The 18591-nt window shown below is 55.1% G+C and overlaps 2 protein-coding genes across 2 annotated transcripts in view; both read left to right on the forward strand.

Moving 5' to 3' along the window:
- Positions 1-3282: 3282 nt before the first annotated feature.
- Cenpm (centromere protein M) lies at positions 3283-10633 on the forward strand. Its single transcript, XM_013024830.1, has 6 exons — positions 3283-3394; positions 3817-3896; positions 5998-6090; positions 6728-6807; positions 8148-8239; positions 10254-10633. The coding sequence occupies exons 1-6, from the start codon at positions 3338-3340 to the stop codon at positions 10392-10394; spliced, it is 543 nt and encodes a 180-aa protein (XP_012880284.1). The 5' UTR covers positions 3283-3337; the 3' UTR covers positions 10395-10633.
- A 472-nt stretch (positions 10634-11105) lies between these two features.
- The window catches only part of Shisa8 (shisa family member 8), a 23795-nt gene continuing 16309 nt past the window's right edge, over positions 11106-18591 (forward strand). The window contains exon 1 of the mRNA XM_013024774.1: positions 11106-11193. Within this exon, the coding sequence (XP_012880228.1) occupies positions 11106-11193 (88 nt within the window). The remainder of the gene's footprint in view (positions 11194-18591) is intronic.

The raw sequence follows: 18591 nt of genomic DNA on the forward strand, positions 1-18591 counted from the left end.
AGCCCCATGACTGACAAAAAAAAAAAGTCTCATGAGGTTCCTGCCCAGGCAGGTTTTGAACTGAGATCCTCAGATCTCAGCCTCCTGAGTAGCTGGGTTACATGTGTGAGCCACCGGCGCCCGTCTGGGGTCTCCCACCCTTCAGCACACTGCCCCCTAAAGTCCCCACAGGCTGTTCTAAAACCAAATACAGCAAGCTGCCATGTTGGTGGAAGGACACAATGGAGAGTGATGTATTGTCCGAAGTCAGGCCAGAGCAGGAGAGGCCGGGACAGCACAGAGAACCCAGAATCCTCCTACCCCGTCTGCCTTTCTGGAGAGTCAAAGCACTACCTGGTCCTGTGGGGACTGAGGGAGGAGAAGAAGGCTGGTCCACACTGGCTTGGCTAAGGCCAGGGGACTCACACCCGCTCCCAGCTTGAGCCAGGCCCCAGGTCTCCTTGCAGTTTAAACGTGTGGAACAGAAGCCTGAAAAGTGGATCATCTGTGGAGCAGAGCCTAGGGCCCATCCCCACCTCTCCAACCCAGTGAACTCAATTCCAGGCCTTCTGGGGGTAGGCACGGCACTCCATTGGACCCTTCTCTTGGCTTTTCTTTATAGGGCTTATACGTGGATTCACAAAAACTCACAGGCCTTTCCGTATGACCTTGCTTCATTCGTCCCCTCTCCTGGCTTCTGGGTTCCTTAATATAGTGACAAAGTGGGGCTGGGCTTGCCAAATTATCTCGCAGGAATTTTCCAGGCCCATTTCAGACAAGGTCCTAGCAGGGACAGTGTGAAGGGGGCAAAGGCCTCTTGCTGCCTCCCAAGCCACCGCTCCATTCGCTGCCCCCTTGCACGCCCGTACACCCACCTCACGCCCTGCAGGTGCCCGCTCGGGGCTTTGCACAGACCGCGCCTGAGCAGCTCAGCGTTGGCCCCAGGACTCAGTCGCAGCTGCAGTCCCCAGAGAAGCTGCCATCTGTGGCCGCTCTGGGTGTTGGAGGCTGAGATGGGATTAGGTCAACGGCTCCCACAGGAGACACAGCTTCTCAGGCTCAGGGGCTCAGAGCAGGCTGGGGGGGGCAGTCCTGGGCTGGCTCAGGAATCTGGAATGTTTCTCTGTCCATGGGAGACCCATTCCTCGACCCCCCCACCCCCCATTCTCAGGATGACAGGAGGCAGGACCTGTCTCAGCCAATCAGCAGCCTGCTAGTACCAGGGCTTTATTCTCTGTTGCCCTAGCAACCAGCCTCCTTTTTCTGGTTCCCTCTCTCTGCAGGCGCTACCTTACCGGGGAGGACAGGGAGGGCAGGATTGCGGAATGGGGAGCAATGGTGGGTCCCAAAGCTGCTGACAGAACTGTAAGGGTTTGAGAGTAGGGGAAGTTGGGGTGTCTGGTAATTGAGTGAGGACCACAGAAGCAGTGACAGCAGAGCCAGTGAGGGTTTCATGTTAGAGAAAAGATCCAGGACTGAGACAGACAGGACACATGGGCTCAGTGGAACTTCTTTATTTGTGCAGGTTCTAGGGCTTGAACTCTGGGCCTCTGTGATAACCTGTAGTTTTTTCACTCAAGGTTAGGGCTCTACCACTTGAGCCACATCTCCACTTCTGGGCTTTTGTTGGTTAATCGAGATCAGAGTCTCTTAGAAGGAGCTGGGAATGTGGCCTGGTGGTAGAGTGCTTGCCTAGCATGCATAAAGCCCTGGGTTCGATTCCTCAGTACCACATACAAGAAAAAGGCAGAAGTGGTGCTATGGCTCAAGTGGTAGAGTGCTAGCCTTGAGCAAATGAGGCTCAGGGACAGTACTAAGACCCCGAGTTCAAGCCCCAGGACTTGAAAAAAGAAAAAAAGGGTCTTCTAGACTTTTCTGCCTGGGCTGGCTTTGAACCATGATCCTCAGATCTCACTCTCCTGAGTAGTTAGGATGACAGCTCTGAGCCACCAGCGACTGGTAGCAGTTCTTGATCATGACTTGTGAGTTGGAGACCAGCACTATGGATAAAGAGTAGAAACAGAAAAGAAGAATAGAGTCCAGAGGTGGTTGTTATTTTCGGTAAGGTTTCTGATAAGGTGACTGAGTCACCTTATGATTCAGAAACATGAATGAAATGAGAGAACAAGCTATTGACTTTGGAGAGGAGCTTTTCATGCAGAGAGAACGGCAGGGCTGAGGGTTCAAAGGCAGGAGGACAGCTGGAACATCTGAGGGACGATCTAGTGGCTGGCGGGCAGGAGGGGGTATTGGAGGCAGAAGAGCAGATGAGCTCAGAGCGATTGTCAGGGACAATGTCAGGGACACGCAGCCTCTGAGGTGGTGCCAGGCCTTTCAGAGAACTCAAGGAGGAAGGGGGTGCGAGGTAGGTTTGATGGAGAAGCGGTCTGCTCTCATTCTGACGCTGTGTGAGGACTAGGGGCAGCCCTGGGGAACTGGATGGAAGCCGGCAGCCAGGTTACAGATTCCATCCATCTAGCTCTGGTGCTGACAGAGGAAGAGGTGTGGAGGTGGCCAGCTTCTTGGATATGTTGTTAGAACGCACAGGTTTTGCTTGCAGACTTGATGTACAGTATAAAGAACAGTCCAGAATGACCCCAAGCTTTTATTGTCAGCAGTTGTAAGTCTGGAGTTAGCTGATGGGGTGGCTCTAGAGTAAGGTGAATGAGTATGAATGAATAAAAGGGAATGAATGAATCCCAGAAAAAGTAAGACACATGACAAAAGCTCGGCCCATCCTTTTTTTGGGGGGAGGGTGTCGGTGAGATTTGAGGATCGGGGTTCAAAGCCAGCCCAGGCTCACAGGCGTGAGCCACCAGTGCCCAGCTTCTGCCCAACATCTTATGTGCCTGAGGTCAGTGCTAGAATATCCCCTTAATATAGGAGATAAATGCCCGTGGCTCACGCCTGTCATCCTAGCTACTCAGGAGGCTGAGATTTGAGGATCACAGTTCAAAGCCAGCCCAGGCAGAAAAGTCCATGAGACTCTTGTCTCCAATTAACCACTAGAAAACCAGAAGTGGCGCTGTGGCGCAAGCCGTAGAGTGCTCGCCTTGAACTGAAGGGCACAGGGACAGCGCCCAGGCCCAGAGTTCAAGCCCCACGAACCCCCCCTCCACACACACACAATATAGGAGATAAGGAGCTGGGCATACTGGTCTACAGTCCCCAAAGAGTCTGCTTCCCCTCCCACAAATTTAAAAATAAAAAGAGTTAGCGGTTCCTTTAAGAGTCCCGGCCCTCCGGGGAAGCCCCGCCCACAGAGCAGCGTGCCCCGCCCTCGTCCGCTGGGCGGGACTCGAGGCGGTTTGAATGTGCGGCGCCTCCTGCGGGAGCCACGGTCGGGCCTGCGGCTGGGATGTCGGTGTTGATGCCGATGGACAAACTGCCAGGCCTGAACAAAGCCACCATCTTGGTAGGTGCCGGTGGCCCCGCATCCGCGACCAGCCTTCCTCCTCTGGCTGCGCCTCGACCCGCGATCTGGGCGCTTCCTTAAGTGCGGCGTTGTGGAGCCGGGTTTGCGGTGGGCGGGACAGCCGCTCTCGGAGCCAATCAGAGTGCGAGGCTGGCTCGGTACCTGCTTGTGATTGGCTGGGTGGGGGGTCCCGCTGGGCCGTGTTTTCCCGCCAGGCGGTGTGGGTGAGTGCGACGGCCTGGCCCGCAGCGGGCCCCGGGCTCTGTCTCTCTCCTCGGGCCTCCGCGCTGGGGCTCCGTTCTAGAGGAACGGCGCCCTTCCCGCTGCCGTCGGGCCCGATCCCTCCGGGGGAGGGGGGAGAGGCTGCACGTGCCCCGAGGATCTGTCCTGCCCGGGTCTCAGACCTCCCCCCCCCCCCGCAGCTGGTGGGCACCGAGGACGCACTTCTGCAGCAGCTGGCGGAAGCGATGCTCCAGGAGGACTGCGCGTCGGAGTTGCAGGTGTGAGTAGCCGCAGGTGTGAGTAGCCGAGGCCTTGGCGGGAAGGAGGGGGAAGGGAGCCGGCGGGAGGGGGGGTCCTGCCCGCCAATCCCGCCCAGCCCCTCAGAAACCTACACCAAGGAACCTAGACCTTGGCACCCTCGTGTCATGTGTTCCTCCTAGCGCTTAGTAAGTCACCTGTGAGCTAGGCGCAGGTGGCTCGCACCTGCAATCCTAGCCGCTCAGGACTGAGGATCTGAGGATCGTGTTTCAAAGACCTGGCAGAAAAGTCTGTGGGACTCAACCCCAGTGTTCCAGCCCCCAACCCCCCAAGGAGGTGGAGCTGTGACTCAAGTGGAAGAGCACCAGCTATGAGCGAAAAAGCCAAGGGACAGCACCCAGGAGAGGATGCTGGAAATGTCTCTGCAAATCTTTCTTCCTCCAAAACCTCACGAACTGCTGATGTTCTAGTCAGGTGACTAAAAATGTGTATCATTCTCCCTGATGGAAAGATAGGCTCAGAGGTAGATTTTTTTCTTTTTCTTTTTTTTTTTTTGCCAGTCCTGGGACTTGAACTCTGGGCCTGGGCGCTGTCCCTCAGATCTTCGCTCAAGGCTAGCACTCTACCACTTGAGCCATGGTGCCACTTCCGGCTTTTTCTGTTTATGTTGTATTGAGGAATCGAACCCAGGACTTCATGCATGCAAGGCAAGCACTCTACCACTGAGCCGCCTTCCCAGCCCGGCGGTGGATGTTGAAGGGAACTTCCAAAGTCCAGAGGTATTTCCTCTGTGAGAGTGAGTGACCTCTACAAAACAGAGTAAGCTCCTCCCCCCCTTTTTTTTTTTGGTATGGAGGTGGGAGGGTAAGTCCAGGGCTTGAACTTAAGAGCCTGGGCACTGTCCTTGAGCTCTTTTTTTTTTTTTTTTTTGGTCTGGTCATGGGCCTGAATTCGGCCTGGGCTCTGTCCCTCAGCTCTTCAGCTCAAGGCTAGCGCTCTACCACTTGAGCCACAGCGCCATTTCCGGCTTTTTTTTTTTCCTGTTTATGTGGTGCTGAGGAATGGAACCCAGGGCCTCAGGCATGCAAGGCAAGCACTCTACCACTGAGCCACCTTCCCAGCCCCACCCTGAGCTCTTTTGCTCAAGGCTAACTCTCTACGACTGAGCCACAGTCCTGCTTCTGGTTTTCTGGTGGTTAACTGGAGATAAGAGTCTCACAAGCTGAGCGCCGGTGGCTCACGCCTGTAATCCTAGCTACTCAGGAGGCTGAGATCTGAGGATCGCAGTTCAAAGACAGCCTGGGCAGGAAAGTCTCTGAGACTCTTATCTCTGATAAACCACTAGAAAACCAGAAGTGGTGCTGTGGCTTAAGCGGTAGAGTGCTCACCTTGAGCTGAAGAGCGCAGGGACAGTGCCCAAGCCCTGAGTTCAAGCCCCACGACATACCAAAAAAAAAAAAGTTTCACAGACTTTCCTGACCCAGCTGATTTCAAATTGTGATCCTCGCTGAATAAAGATAGTTCATAGAGGGCTGGGAAGGTGGCTCAGTGGTAGAGCACTTGCCTTGCATGCTCGAGGCCCTGGGTTCGATTCCTCAGCACCACATAAGAAAAAAAAAGCCGGAAGTGGCGCTGTGGCTCAAGTGGTACAGCACTAGCCTTGAGCTGAAGAGCTGAGGGACAGTGCCCAGGCTCAGAGTTCAGGCCCCACGACTGGACCCAAAAAAAAAAAAAGATAGTTCATAGAGCTAGCTGTCTGCATCCACGTTGGCAGGCTTTCAGACTAAATATCAAACACTAACCAGTGACCTCAAACGCATGGTTTGGAAATGGAAAAGAATTTTGTTTTTCTTTTTTTCTTTTGAACTCGGGGCTTCTTGCTCTTGCTTGGCTTTTCCACCCAAGGCTGATGCTCTACCGCTTGAGCCACAATTCTGATTTTTTTTGGTGGCTATTGGAGTTAGAGTCCCACAGACTTTTGCCCCGGCTGCTTTTGAACCTGAATCCTCAGATCTCAACCTCCTGAGTAGGTAGTATTACTGGTGTGAGCCACTGGTGCCCAACAACATGGAAATGGCCATTGTAAGGTGAGTCTGTAACCTGGAATTTTTTTTTCCCTTAAGCCACTTGGCAAAGTCCCTCCCTCTGCCCTCCAATGGGAGTCGGCCCCGAATTGACCTGATTGTCTTTGTGATTAACCTTCACAGCAAATACAGGTGAGAACCAGAGTTTGGGGCTGCCAGGGCCCTGGCTGGCCTGGCTGGGAGTACAAGGGCGGGGCCTCACCTGTGGGAAGGGAGGGGTGGTGAGAGGTTTTCTGGGATGAGCCTAGAGGATCAGGAGGGAGGAGCTGGTGGCCAGTGAATAATGTTTACAAGACACCAACCAGTGCCCATCTATGAGACTCTTATCTACAGGTAACCAGCAAAATGCTGGACTGGAGATGTAACTCAAATGGCAGAGCCGGTCCTGAGTGAAAAGCTAAGCAGGAATATAAGGCCCTGAGTTCAATCCCCCATTCAAGCGCCAAATGAATAAAAAGAATTATAGTTTAGAATAAAGTAAAAGCTGGGTGCTCATGGCTCACACCTGTTATCTTAGCTATTCAGGAGGCTGAGATCTGAGGATCACGATTTGAAGCCAGTCTGGCCGGGAAACCCATTGAGACTCTTATCTCCAATAAACTGCTCAGGAAAACTGCCAGTGGTAGAGTGCCAGCTTGGAGTGAAAAGTCCAGGGTTAGCATCCAGGCCCTAGGTTCACGGCCCACAGCCAAGAAAAAAAGTGTTTTTAAAACTACATTGTGAAACTGTCCTCTGGCTTATTTCCTCACCTTGCCCTGTGGCCACCCAGCTTCCAGAACGTGGAGGAATCTCTGTGCCACGTGGACTCCAGATTCTTCCTGGGCAAGCTCTGTTTCCTCGCCACAGGTGGTAAGTGTGTCCCCGCCTGCTTGCCAGGGTCCCCCAACCCCCATCTCTGTCCTGAAGATGAGCAGCAGTGCAGTAGCGCAGTCTAACAGCCAAGCTGAGCAGACACTCCCACCAATGCTGAGATGCCTGTTGTCTTGTGGCTTTTATAGTAAAGCCCAAATTATTGTCAAGATGTGGACTAAGAGCCGGGCGCCAGTGGCTCACACCTGTCATCCTAGCTACTCAGGAGACTGAGATCTGAGGATCAGAGTTCAAAGCCAGCCCGGGCAGGAAAGTCTGTGAGACTCTTATCTCCAATAAACCACCAGAAAACTGAAAGTGGCTCTGTGGCTCAAGTGGTAGAGTGCTAGCCTTGAGCTGAAGAGCACAGGGACAGCACCCAGACCCAGAATTCAAGCCCCATGACTGACAAAAAAGAAATAAAAACAAAACTGTGGACTAAGCAGAGTGTGGTAGCACATCCCTGTAATCCCAGTACTTGGGGAATTGCCAGATCCAGGGCAGTCTGCAGTACGTAGTAAGATATTGTCCAAAAAAAAAAAAAGTCTTGCTTCTATCTTCTAGTGTCAGCTCCTATTACTGTCAAATTTTGATTTTGGGTCAGTTGAAATGTCCTGTTGTTCCTGAGACTTTGTGTTTAATAGTCATAGCTAACCTGTACCAAATACTTTTGTTGTTGTTGATCATGAGACTTGAACTCTAGGCCTGGACGCTATCCCTGAGCTCTTCAGCTCAAGGCTGGTGCTCTACCACTTGAGCCACAGCACCACTCTGGTTGTCTGGTGGTTAATTGGAGATAAAAGTCTTATGGACTCTCCTGCTCAGGCTGGCTTTGAACTGCAATCCTCAGATCTCAGCCTCCTGAGTAGCTAGGATGTCAGGCGTGAGCCACTGGTACCAGGCTCCCAAATATTATTTTTCTATTGTTAGTCTTTCCTTGGGCTTGAAGTTAGGGCCTGTGCACTATCTCTGAGCTTTTTTGCTCAAAGCTAGTGCTCTGCCACTTAAGCCACACCTCCACTTCCTGCTTTTTGCTGGCTAATTGGAAACCTTAGAGTCTCATGGACTTTCCTGTTAGGGCTAGCTTTGAACCACAGTCCTTAGATCCCATCTCCTGAGTAGCTAGGATTGTAGACGTGAGTCACGGCACTGGCTCAGAGCTCACTCTTAGCACTCTTGGTCTTATTGTCTAATGAGATGGTCTTGACTGCCCAGCAAAGAAGATATAAACAGAATTGTCACCGACTGATGAGTGAAAAACTGAAGCCCGGCACGGTGGGGTGGACAGTGCGTGGCCAGGGTGTCTGGGATGCACTGTCGCATGTCTGGCTTCTTTGCAGCTGGACAGGAAAGCCACTGCAGCGTGCACCAGAGCATGGTCGTGAAGCTGGCCCACACCTACCGCAGCCCCCTGCTCTTCTGTGACCTGGAGGTGAGGATGCGGCTCACCACGGCCAACACTGCACTCGGGTGCGGGGCAGGGGCTGTCAGCGCATGGTGGGTAAGGCAGGAGTACGGGTCACTGAACACCCAGACGAGAGACTCCTAATGTGGAGAAGACATCATAAGACTCTGGTTTGAATCCTGATCCTTCAGGGTTCCCTTGGGGTACACAGGTATAAAGAAGGGATATATGCCAGTCTCTGTTATTAGTTACGTTTGTGTGTGTGTGTGTGTACGTACATGCACACATGCACACGCACACATGTGTGCCAGTACCTGAAGCTTGAATTCAGGGCCTTGCACTCTCATGTTCCCTCATAGCTGGTGCTTACCACTTGAACCACACCTCCACTTCTGGCTTTTGGGGAGTTAATGGGAAACTTGTGTCTTGGGCTGGGCACTAGTAGCTCACACCTGTAATCCTAGTTACTCGGGAAGCTGAGATCTGAGGATCACAGCTAACAAGAAACTGGAAGTGGAGCTGTGGCTCACAGTTAGAGCACTATAGCCTTGAGCAAAAATGCTGAGGGACAGCTCTCGGGGCCCTGAGTTCAAACCCTACAAATGACCAAAAAAAAAGTAAAAAAAGAAACGAAGAAGAAAAAGAGTGTGATGGGATTTCCTGCCTGGACTGGCTTTGAACTGTGATCCTCAGATCTCAGCCTCCTGAGTAGTTAGCATTACAGACGTGAGCCACCAGCACTAGGCTGCTTTTATCTAGGTGGGGTAGAGTGTGTGGGCTGCTGGCCTTGGTGCCTTCTAACCATGTGCAGATGGTGCAGTTCCATCTGTGACCATGGAGTGGCAGGCTGCACCAACTCACGGGTCATCCTGAAGCCTGGGAACTCCAGTCTCTAGACATTAATTGCCTGTGGCTGCTTCCAGCCAGCAGCAGGAGCCGCTCAGAGCCTCCACCTGTGCTCTGCAAATGAAACCCCCAGCTTTGCTGCTGGTGATGCTGGGATTTGAGCTCAGGGCTTTGCTATTACTAGACAGGTGCTCCACCATTACTAGACAGGTGGCCGTGCCTTCTCAGAATCTAGACAATCAAGACGAGGTGCCAAGATCATGCCTGGAATCCTAAGCTGCTCAAAAGACTGAGACTTGTGGATCAAGGTTCAAAGATAGCCGGAGCAAGAAAGTCTGTGAGACTTTTAACCCTGGTCGGAGCAAGAAAGTCCGTGAGACTTTTAACCCTGGTCGTGGGGCTTCAACTCACGCCTGGGCACTGGTCCTGAGCTCTTGTGTTCAAGGCTAGTGCTCTATGACTTGGGCTACAGTTCCACTCTGGCTTTTTGGAGATAAGTGTCTTATAGACTTCCCTGCCTGGGCTGGCTTTGAACCACGATCCTCAATCTCAGCCTCCTGAGTAGCCGGGATTACTGGCTTGAGCTACCAGCCCCTGTCTTGTGAGACTCTGCTCTCCATTAAGAAATCAGAAGTGGGGCTGTGGCTCAAGGGGTAGAATGTGAAAAAGCCAAGAGATAGCGCCCAGTTCCTAAATTCAAGCCCCACACTTGCACAGACAAGAATACAGATTCAAGCCGGGCGCTGGTGGCTCACGCCTGTAATCCTAGCTACTCAGGAGGCTGAGATCTGAGGATCGCGGTTCAAAGCCAGCCCGGGCAGGAGAGACTGTGAGACTCCTATCTCCAATAAACCACCAGAAAACGGGAAGTGGCGCTGTAGCTCAAGTGTTAGAGTGCTCGCCTTGAGCTGAAGAGCTGAGGGACAGCGCCCAGGCCCAGAGCTCAAGCCCCACGACCGACAAAAAAAAAAAAAGAATACAGATTCAGGTGTCCTTACCTGTCTCCGTGGGTCTGAGACTCGAGGAAAGGTCCTGAGAGGGAACATGGGTGGCCCCAGAAACGGGGCAAAAGCCACAGAACCAGCTTAAGGCCACCTGGGGATGGCACCCCAGCTAGAGAGAGCTCCCGAGAGGGCAGGTTACTTCTGAGGTCATCCCAGACGGTTTCCCCACCCATCTCTGCCTTTCCCTGCAGGTGGAAAGTTTCCGGGCCTCCATGGCACAGCGCCTAGTGCGCATGCTGCAGATCTGTGCCGGTCACGTGCCCGGCGTGTCAGCCCTGAACCTGCTGTCCCTGCTCAGGAGCTCTGAGAGCCCTTCACTGGAGGAGCTGTGAGCCTCAAATGACAGGCGGCGGTGAGGACCAATCAGGGCTCGGCAGGCCTGAGTCAGGAGGGAGGCCAGCACCCTCCCACTCCCAGGCTCACACTAGTGAGTCCTGCATCATTCGGTCGAAGTCGTGGTGTATCTCCACTTCCATCGTGGTGTATCTTCACTTCCTTCTGGTGTATATCTCCACTTCCTCCGTGGTGTATCTCCACCTCCGAGCTCCTGAAGACTAAAGGTCCACGGCTTAAAAAAAAAAAAGTTTGAAAATCACTGGGTCATCCAGCGCTTCTGCTTCACAGATGAAAAAACTGACTCAGAACAGAGGGTGTGGGGAGGGGAGCTTGAACTCCAGGATCCCAGAAGACCCCCACATCCTGGCTCTGCTGTTCTTCTGGGTCCCCACTATTGCCTCTGAGAGCCCCAGCTAGTCAGAAGCCCTGGGAGGGGCCAGGCCCTGAGCCCTCCCTGCCCTCCCTGCCCCTGGGGCCCGGCTCCTGTCCCTGAGAACAGGCAGGCTTGAGCCTCAGCTCCACTTCCAGTTTGCTGATGGGTCGTGGTTTCATGGACTTTCCTGTGCCGCAGCTGGCTTTGAACCTTGATCCTTAGATCTCCTGAGTAGCTAGGAGTACAGACTTGAGCCACCAGCGCCCCACCCCCAGTATCCAGCAAGGGTTCGACACACCTGGCTGGCTTCAAGACAGCTGAGGCCCAGCGAGTCATGTGTCACCCCACAGTGCAGGGCTTGTCACGCTTCGCCAAGCCCCGGCACAGTGTTCTTCAGACAGGGGAGGCTGCTGAGCCCCCAGGTCAGAGTTCATGACACTGAGACTTGTGTTCGTGCAGTCACAGAGCTGACAGGCAGCAGAGTCCTGTCCCCTCCCCACACCCGCCACATTTCCCCCACTTCTGTATGTCTGGTGGTCCAACAAAGGTTTGGCTTTCTCCCTGGGAGGACCTGAGAGGCGTGGAAGGACACAGGCCTTGCTCCTGACAGGAGCAGCCTCCCGGCTCGCCCTCGTCTGTGCTGTCCCTGAGCTTCTTTGTTCAAGGCTGGCGCTTCCACCTCGGGCTCTTTTGATGGTTAATTAAATATTAGTCTCGCAGTTTTGTCTTTTGTTTTTTGGTCATGGGGCTTGAACTCAGGGTCTAGACACTGTCCTTGAGCTCTTTTGCTCAAGGCTAGCATGTTACCACTTGGAGCCACAGCTCCCCTTCTGGTTTTCTGGTGGTTCATTGGAGATAGGAGACTCAGACTTTCCTGCCCAGGCTGGCTTGGAACCGTGATGGTCAGATCTCAGCCTCCTGAGTAGCTAGGATTACAGGTGTGAGCCACCATGGCTGGCAGGCAGGGGGCTGTTCCTTAAGGACCTTGCTCCCTCTTGCTGCAGTCTCTGCCTTAGGAGGTTCTAGGTCCTGTTAACCCTAAGGAGAAAGAGGCAGAGGGAAAGCCCAGCCCCCCCTCCCCGCACCCCTGCACTGTACCAGTGAGGGCTTGACTGGACTTTGGCCAGCTTCAGGGACACCTCAGGGCATGGGGGGTCAGGCAGGGAGGGGTGGGGGGGGGAGTCAAAGGAATAAGCTAAGAGCCAGAGGTGAAGGATTGCTTGTCCTTAAAGGGACAGGCCCAGAAAGCCAGCCTTGTCTGAGGGTGCAGGCCTGTGGGAGCTATCCTGTCCCCACCTGTCTGGGCCATAAAGGGCGGCCTGGAGGCTGGCAGAGCAGGTCTGCGCTGCTGCACCTTTCACCTCCCTGCCCTGCCCCAGCCGGCATGGGGCCCGCCTCTCCCTGAGGTCCCTGGGCCACATTTTCCTTGCCACCTGGTGCCATTTAACAAGAGAAGTGGCATCACACTCTCCAGCGAGGTCCTGGGAGCCTTCCAAGTGCTGGGGGAACTCGGGGCTGCCATTGCTGCCAGCTCCCTGCCAGGCTTGGCAGGAGCCCTGGCGTGGAGAGGCTGCCCGCCCCGCGCCACCCCGCGGAGGCACCGGCATCAGGTGCCCTCAGACCTGCTGTCCCCGGGAGGCTCGGGACAGGCCGGGCATCAGCCTGGAGGCCCAAGGTAGTGCCCAGGAGGCCCAGCGCTGCCCCATGAGCCCGGCTGGGGGGAGGGGCTGCACTCTGGTGGCACGGCCCCTGGCAGGTCATCTGTCACGCTGAGCCTGTCCCTCCATTGCAGGGTGGGGTCAGCTAAGTGGAGGCAGATTTTGGAAGTGGAGGACTTGGAGACCACAGGTCTGAGTGGTGACCAGAGGGTCAGCTGAAGATACCAGCCTGGGCCTGGAAGGTGCTTAGATGAAGCACCCAGAACTCAGGGGGGCGGGGCCTGCCCCAGGTCACAGCTTCATTTGTCCCCCTCAGGCCCCCTGGATTTGGACAGCCCTGGGGCTGAGCCCAGGGAGCTGGAATTCGCTTCCAGAAGCAACCCAGGCTCAAGGGTTCTGGCCCCAGTTTGGTACTGTGTGTGTGTGTGTGCATGTGCGTGTGTGCATGTGTACCAGTTCTGGCCCCAGTTTGGTACTGTGTGTGTAGTATGTGTATGTGTACCAGTACTGGGACTTAAACTCAGGTTCTGGGCACTGTCCCTTAACTTTTTCACTCAGGGTTGGCGCTCTACCACTCAAGCCACACAGCTCCACTTCTGGTTTTTTGGTGGCTAATTGGAGATAAGTGTCTCCTCAAGTTTTGTTTTTGTTTTTTGTTGGTCATGGGGCTTGAACTCTGGGCCTGGGCGCTGTCCCTCAGCTCTTCAGCTCAAGGCCAGTGCTCTACCACTTGAGCCACAGCACCACTTCTGGTTTTCTGGTGGTTTATTGGAGATGAGTCTCATATGGGGCTGGGCAGGTGGCTCAGTGGTAGAGTCCTTGCCTTGCATGCCTGAGGCCCTGGGTTCAATTCCTCAGCACCACATAAGCACAAAGAAAAAAGCCAGAAGTGGTGCTGTGGCTCAAGTGGTAGAGCGCTAGCCTTGAGCTGAAGAGCTGAGGGACAGCGCCCAGGCCCAGAGTTCAGGCCCCACAACCGGGCCAAAAAAAAAAAAGAGTCTCATAGACTTTCCTACCCTGGCTGACTTTCAATCTTGATCCTCAGATCTCAGCCTCTTGAGTATCTAGGATTATAGGCATGAGCCACCGGTACCCAGCAATACCAACATTTCATGCCTGGGGCTGGCTTTGAACTTCGATCCTCAGGTCTGTCTCCTGAGGAGTTGGGATTACCGACGGGCGCCAGCCACCGGCACCTGACTCTAGTGGTTTTTCATGTCCCGGCGGACATGGCAGACAGCAAGGAAGGGGCGCTGCACGATGAGCCCTTGAGCCCCCCTCCCCGCCCACTGGCAGAGGCTGGTTCCTCCTGACACAGGAAGCCTGCGAGGCCTTCCCCAGGGACTCTCCAGGTTCCGTGGCACATGGCAGGCTTCCTCAGCCTGTGCCTGCAGGTCCCTACCCAGGCGGTGGCTTGCATGGCTGTTCGGTTGTATTAGAGTTAGGACAGGCAAGGTGAACCTTGGGCCCTGCCACCCCCATACACAAAGGGGTGCTGGGCCAGGCCTGATAGCAGGGATCCCCCTCCAGGGACCTCGGGCAAAGGTCCCGTTCTGGCTGACCAACTCCAGGAAGAAGGGAGGGGATGCTGGCCAGGGCCCCGCCCTCTTGCTTTAGTGGAAATTCCAGAGGTGGTTAGGAGGTATAGAAGGGGGGCTATAACCACCCACCCGGGCCACGGGGTTCTCCAGTTCTCAAATTCCAGCTTCTCAGAAGGAACACAAGCTCCCCACAACTGGGCCCACCCCACAACTCCTACCCCTGTGCCATCTGCAGATGTGGGTACTGTGGCAGAGCTCAGGGGCTGTCCCTGTCTACCGGCTCAGGTTCACAGCGCCGCTTCTGCAGGCTGGCCGTGGGCAGGGTGGCTGTGCCCTCCCTCTGCCCTCCCCCCTCCTCAGGATTGCTAAGCTCTGCCCCTCCCTTCGAGGTCACCCAGGTCCTGCCTGATTTCCCTATCTAAGCGGGTGCTCCTGGTTGGGAGTTGAACTCCTCTATCTCCTGCGTGAGGAGCAGGACATTTCTTTCTACTGTAACCCTGTCATACTAAAAAAATCCTGCTAAAATTAATATAACAAAATGTAGACCTTCTTTTTCTGGCGCCTCTTGCTGAACTTTTCCTCCCGGCGTTTCTCATTCCTCATCTGCTACATGGGCTTCTGCTCTGCAGGTGGTCCCTGAGGGTGCATAGTAGGTGCTCAGTTAGCACCCACCAATGGTGGATGGTGAGGTATCTGCACATCTCACAGGGAAGACCTCACAGGCCCAGCAGGCCCAGAACCCAGTGTTCCTTGTCCTTGTGGGGTCCAGAAGGAAGCCAGGAAGCAGCCCCTTGCTCCTCACCTCCCATCTATGCATGGGACCCCCAACCTGCAGGCTGGTGCCTGGGGGATGGGGAACTCCAGTTCCTGTGGCTGAGCCACTGTGGTGTCCCGTCTAACCTCCCAGAGGGCCACGTGTCCCTCTGCAGGGCTGTGCTGAGGGGGTGAGAGCTGCCTGGCCAGGAACCTGGTCATGTGTGTCAGCGTGCGCTTGTGTGTGCGTGTACAGAGCAGGAGAGTGGGAACGAGCCGCCCAGGCTAGCGGAGACCTGGGCAGGGGCATGGGAGTCATGAGCTGCCTTACCTGGCTCAAGTTCAGGGGGAAGGAAGGTGAGACCTTCCTGGCTCAGCCTCAGCGCTGCCAGCAGGCCATGTCCAGCGGCTCAGCACTGGCCACTCCTACTGTGTCCTTCCTGCCATGCCTGACTAGTGAATGTGTGCCTGTGTGCTTGTCTGTCTGTCTGTGTTGGAAATAGTAGGAAGCCAGGCTCTGGTGGCTCACGCCTGTCATCCTAGCTACTCAGGAGGTTGAGATCTGAGGATCAGGGTTGGAAGCCAGCCCTGGGCAGGAAAATCCATGAGACTTATCTCCAACTAACCAGCCAAAAGCTGGAAGAAGTGGAGCTGTGGCTCAGGTGGTAGAGCACCAACCTTGAACATACAAGTTAAGGGACAACAGCCAGGCCCTGAGTTCACACCCCAGTACCAGAAGAAGAAGAAGAAAAGTGATAGAAAAATGTATTTAGGAAAGCACACTGAATAGATTGCAAGTAGGTCATCTCTAGGGTGAGAATGGCCCGAGGGGAGCTTTCTAGCAGCTTCCTTGTGTGTCAGCTAAGCAAACACCTGAGCGGGCTGAAGGGCATCTCCATGAAGCCAATCCCTGCCGCCACTTACAGGGTGCAGCCGAAAGTGCTGGCATGAACCCACACCCCAGCACTGGCACGCTCAAAGGAGACAAGGTGGCCAGTGGAGCTGTCCACACAGGGTGACCACATGACAGCAACCCCGTCACTGTAAACACACAAACAACCCAGAATGAGGGGTTTCCGAGTGCCGCCGAGGCCACCTCTGGGGACCCCAGGAAAGTCCCCTTACTCACAATTCCATCACATTGGAGGGCTTTGTCATGAGAATGGCTTCAGCTATGACTGGCAACATTACAACTCAGACTAATTGTGTAGTCCGGGGCATCACCGTGCTCACACAAGTGTCACATCCAGATGCGGGGAGGGGGCTGGGCCTCTGTCCCCCAGGGACTCTCCCCCCCCCCACAGGACACTGGCTTGTCCCAGAGAAGTGGCCTCACTTCCCTATCCTGTCCCCAGGGCGTGCATTCAGCCACACTTCACAATCTGGGCCCCATCCATCTGCTCGTCATTCTGGGGCCCCTCTATACCTGTTTCCTTATCCCAGGGTGTTTTTGGCCCCCCCAAAAAACAAAATTCCTCCCCCCTCAACAGATCGCAAGTTAGCTTTTATTTTTAAACTATACAGCCAGGCTCACCCTGTCATTCTAGCTCCGCAGAGAGCTGAGATCTGAGGATCTCAGTTCAGAGGCAGGGAGGTCTGGGAGACCTTTTTTCTTTCTTTTGTGCCAGTCCTCATGCTTAAACTCAGGGTCTGGCTGTTGTCCCTGAGCTTTTTAGCTCAAGGCTAGCACTCTACACTGGCTTCTTTTTGACTTTCCTGCAGGCTGGCTTTGAACTACAATCCTTAGATCTCAGCCTCCTGAATAAGGATTACAGGCAGGAGACACCAGCACCGGGCTAGGAGATTCATCTCCAATTACCACCAAAAAGACAGGAGTAAGTGGAGCTTTGACTCAAGTAGTAGAATGCCAGCTAGCCTTGGGTGAAAAAGCAAAGGGACCTTGCCCAGGCCCTGAGTTCAAGCCCCAGTACTGTCCCCCCCCCCGAATTTTATAAACTTGATTTAAGAGTAATGAAAAAAGAATATATCAAAGTACAACTGAAGGTTTCCCACACTGGTGAAATTTCTCTTAACCACCAAGTCATCCAAGCAGAATTTAAGGTCTACCACAATCCCCACCCTACTTTGGGGGCCCAAGCGGAAGGCATGGCTGAGGCCAGACACCTGCCCCCACCCCAGACATGAATCCCACAGGCTCTCTGCCGTTCCTCACTTAGCTCTGGACACCTGGCTCTGTTGGGGCCATGGAAAACACACAAACACTTGTATTATATGAGTAATTCCATGACGGCCCCCGAGTGGCCGGCCTCCCCCTCTCTCCAAGGTGACGGATGCTGTAATTCTGTCAGTGACTCATAGCTCTTGCCTTCTCTCTTGGGGCCTGGAGGTGGGGGGGTGGGGAGCTCCCAGTCTTCGAAGGAGGCAGAGCACCAAAAGCTGGGCCATGGAGGCTCCTGAGGGGCCCTGAGTTCTCAGCCCCAGCCCCAGTGGGCCTCAGGACAGGCGCTTTCAGTCTGCTCCAGCCCCTAATGTCTGGTACTAAGCGAGATGCTTGGTGTGCAGAGCTCTGGGACCCTAACAGAAGCAGAGAATCAACTACCAATAATGCTGGAAGTGGGTGTGGGGAGAGGGTGTGGCCATTTGCCCTTGTCCCCATCCCTATTTGGTTAAAAAACAAAACAAAAACATGGTCTCTGGGGGGCTCTACCCCAGGCTCCCCTCCACCCCACCATATACCCACATTCACCCAGACCCACCTCCCCAACCCACTTCTCCTTTGTCAGCTGCCCTGCCGCCTACACCTTCCTGCTGTAGTCACGGGCCCATAGGCAGAGCCCGGGCCTGCAGGAGTCCTTAGGGTCTCCTGAGGTAAAGCAGGGGGCAGGCTTGTTCCCTTCACTAGGCGGTGGGCCGCTTCATCATGGCTCTGCGCTGGTCCAGGGCTCTAGCTTCCATTCTGCTCCTTCCAGTCTCTGGCTCACAGCAGCCAGGGAAGGGGCCCTTCTAAATAAAACAGCTAGATGTCAGTAGCTCACTGTAGTCCCAACTACTCAGAAGCCTGAGATAGGAGGATGGCAGTTCAAAGCCAGCCTGGGCAAGAATGTCCGGGAGACTCTTCTCTCCAATGAGCCACCAAAAAAATGAAACAGTGGAGCTGTTAAACAAAAAAGCTCAGGGCCAGTGCCCAGGCCCCGAGTTCAAGCCCCAGGACCAGCAGAGACACAAAGAGCCCAGAGAGACCCCCATACTCTGACACACCAGGGCTCCTCCCTGCCCACCCTGGGGCTCACCCTGCACCCTGGGAGCCCCTGTGCTTCTCCCAGCATTCTCCACGGCGGGGTTGTCCAGGCCTGATTCCAAGTCTGGGGACGCAGTTCCTTCACCCCCCCCAGCCTTTCCTATGCCAATCCCCAGCCCCCGCCCCCACCGTGTGGCTGCTCAAGATCTGTCTCCCCCTAAGCTTCTCTGCCCTTCCTCTGGGTGCCCACCACCCCACCCCGAGTGTTTAGGAGTCTGGACGGTCCACCCCAAGGTATAGCCTGCTGCGGGCTGCGAACTTCCTGGGGTGCACTGCAGCCCCCCACCACATACTGGAAGGGGTGGCTTGTGTGCCACAGCCTCCAGGGGACTCCAGGAGGAAGGGGAGGCGCAGGCGAGGAAGGGGACAGGAGCCTCCGACCCGCTCCCCTGGGCCTGCCTGCACCCCCTCATCCCTCCCCCCCACCCCCCACCCCAAGAGAGGCTCCCTGTCCGTCCACTCAGCGGCCCAGGCCAGGCCTCACACCCACCCACTCAGATCGCCAGGCTGGGCCCCGCTCTGGGGAGGGGGAGCGGGAGGGGCGGGACTGCCCGGCCCGAGCCCGCACTGGGGGTCGCCGGGGTCCCCGGGGCCCTGCACAGCTGGCGG

The sequence above is a fragment of the Dipodomys ordii genome, unplaced genomic scaffold, assembly GCF_000151885.1.
Source record: "Dipodomys ordii isolate 6190 unplaced genomic scaffold, Dord_2.0 Scaffold79, whole genome shotgun sequence".
Classification (NCBI taxonomy): domain Eukaryota; kingdom Metazoa; phylum Chordata; class Mammalia; order Rodentia; family Heteromyidae; genus Dipodomys; species Dipodomys ordii.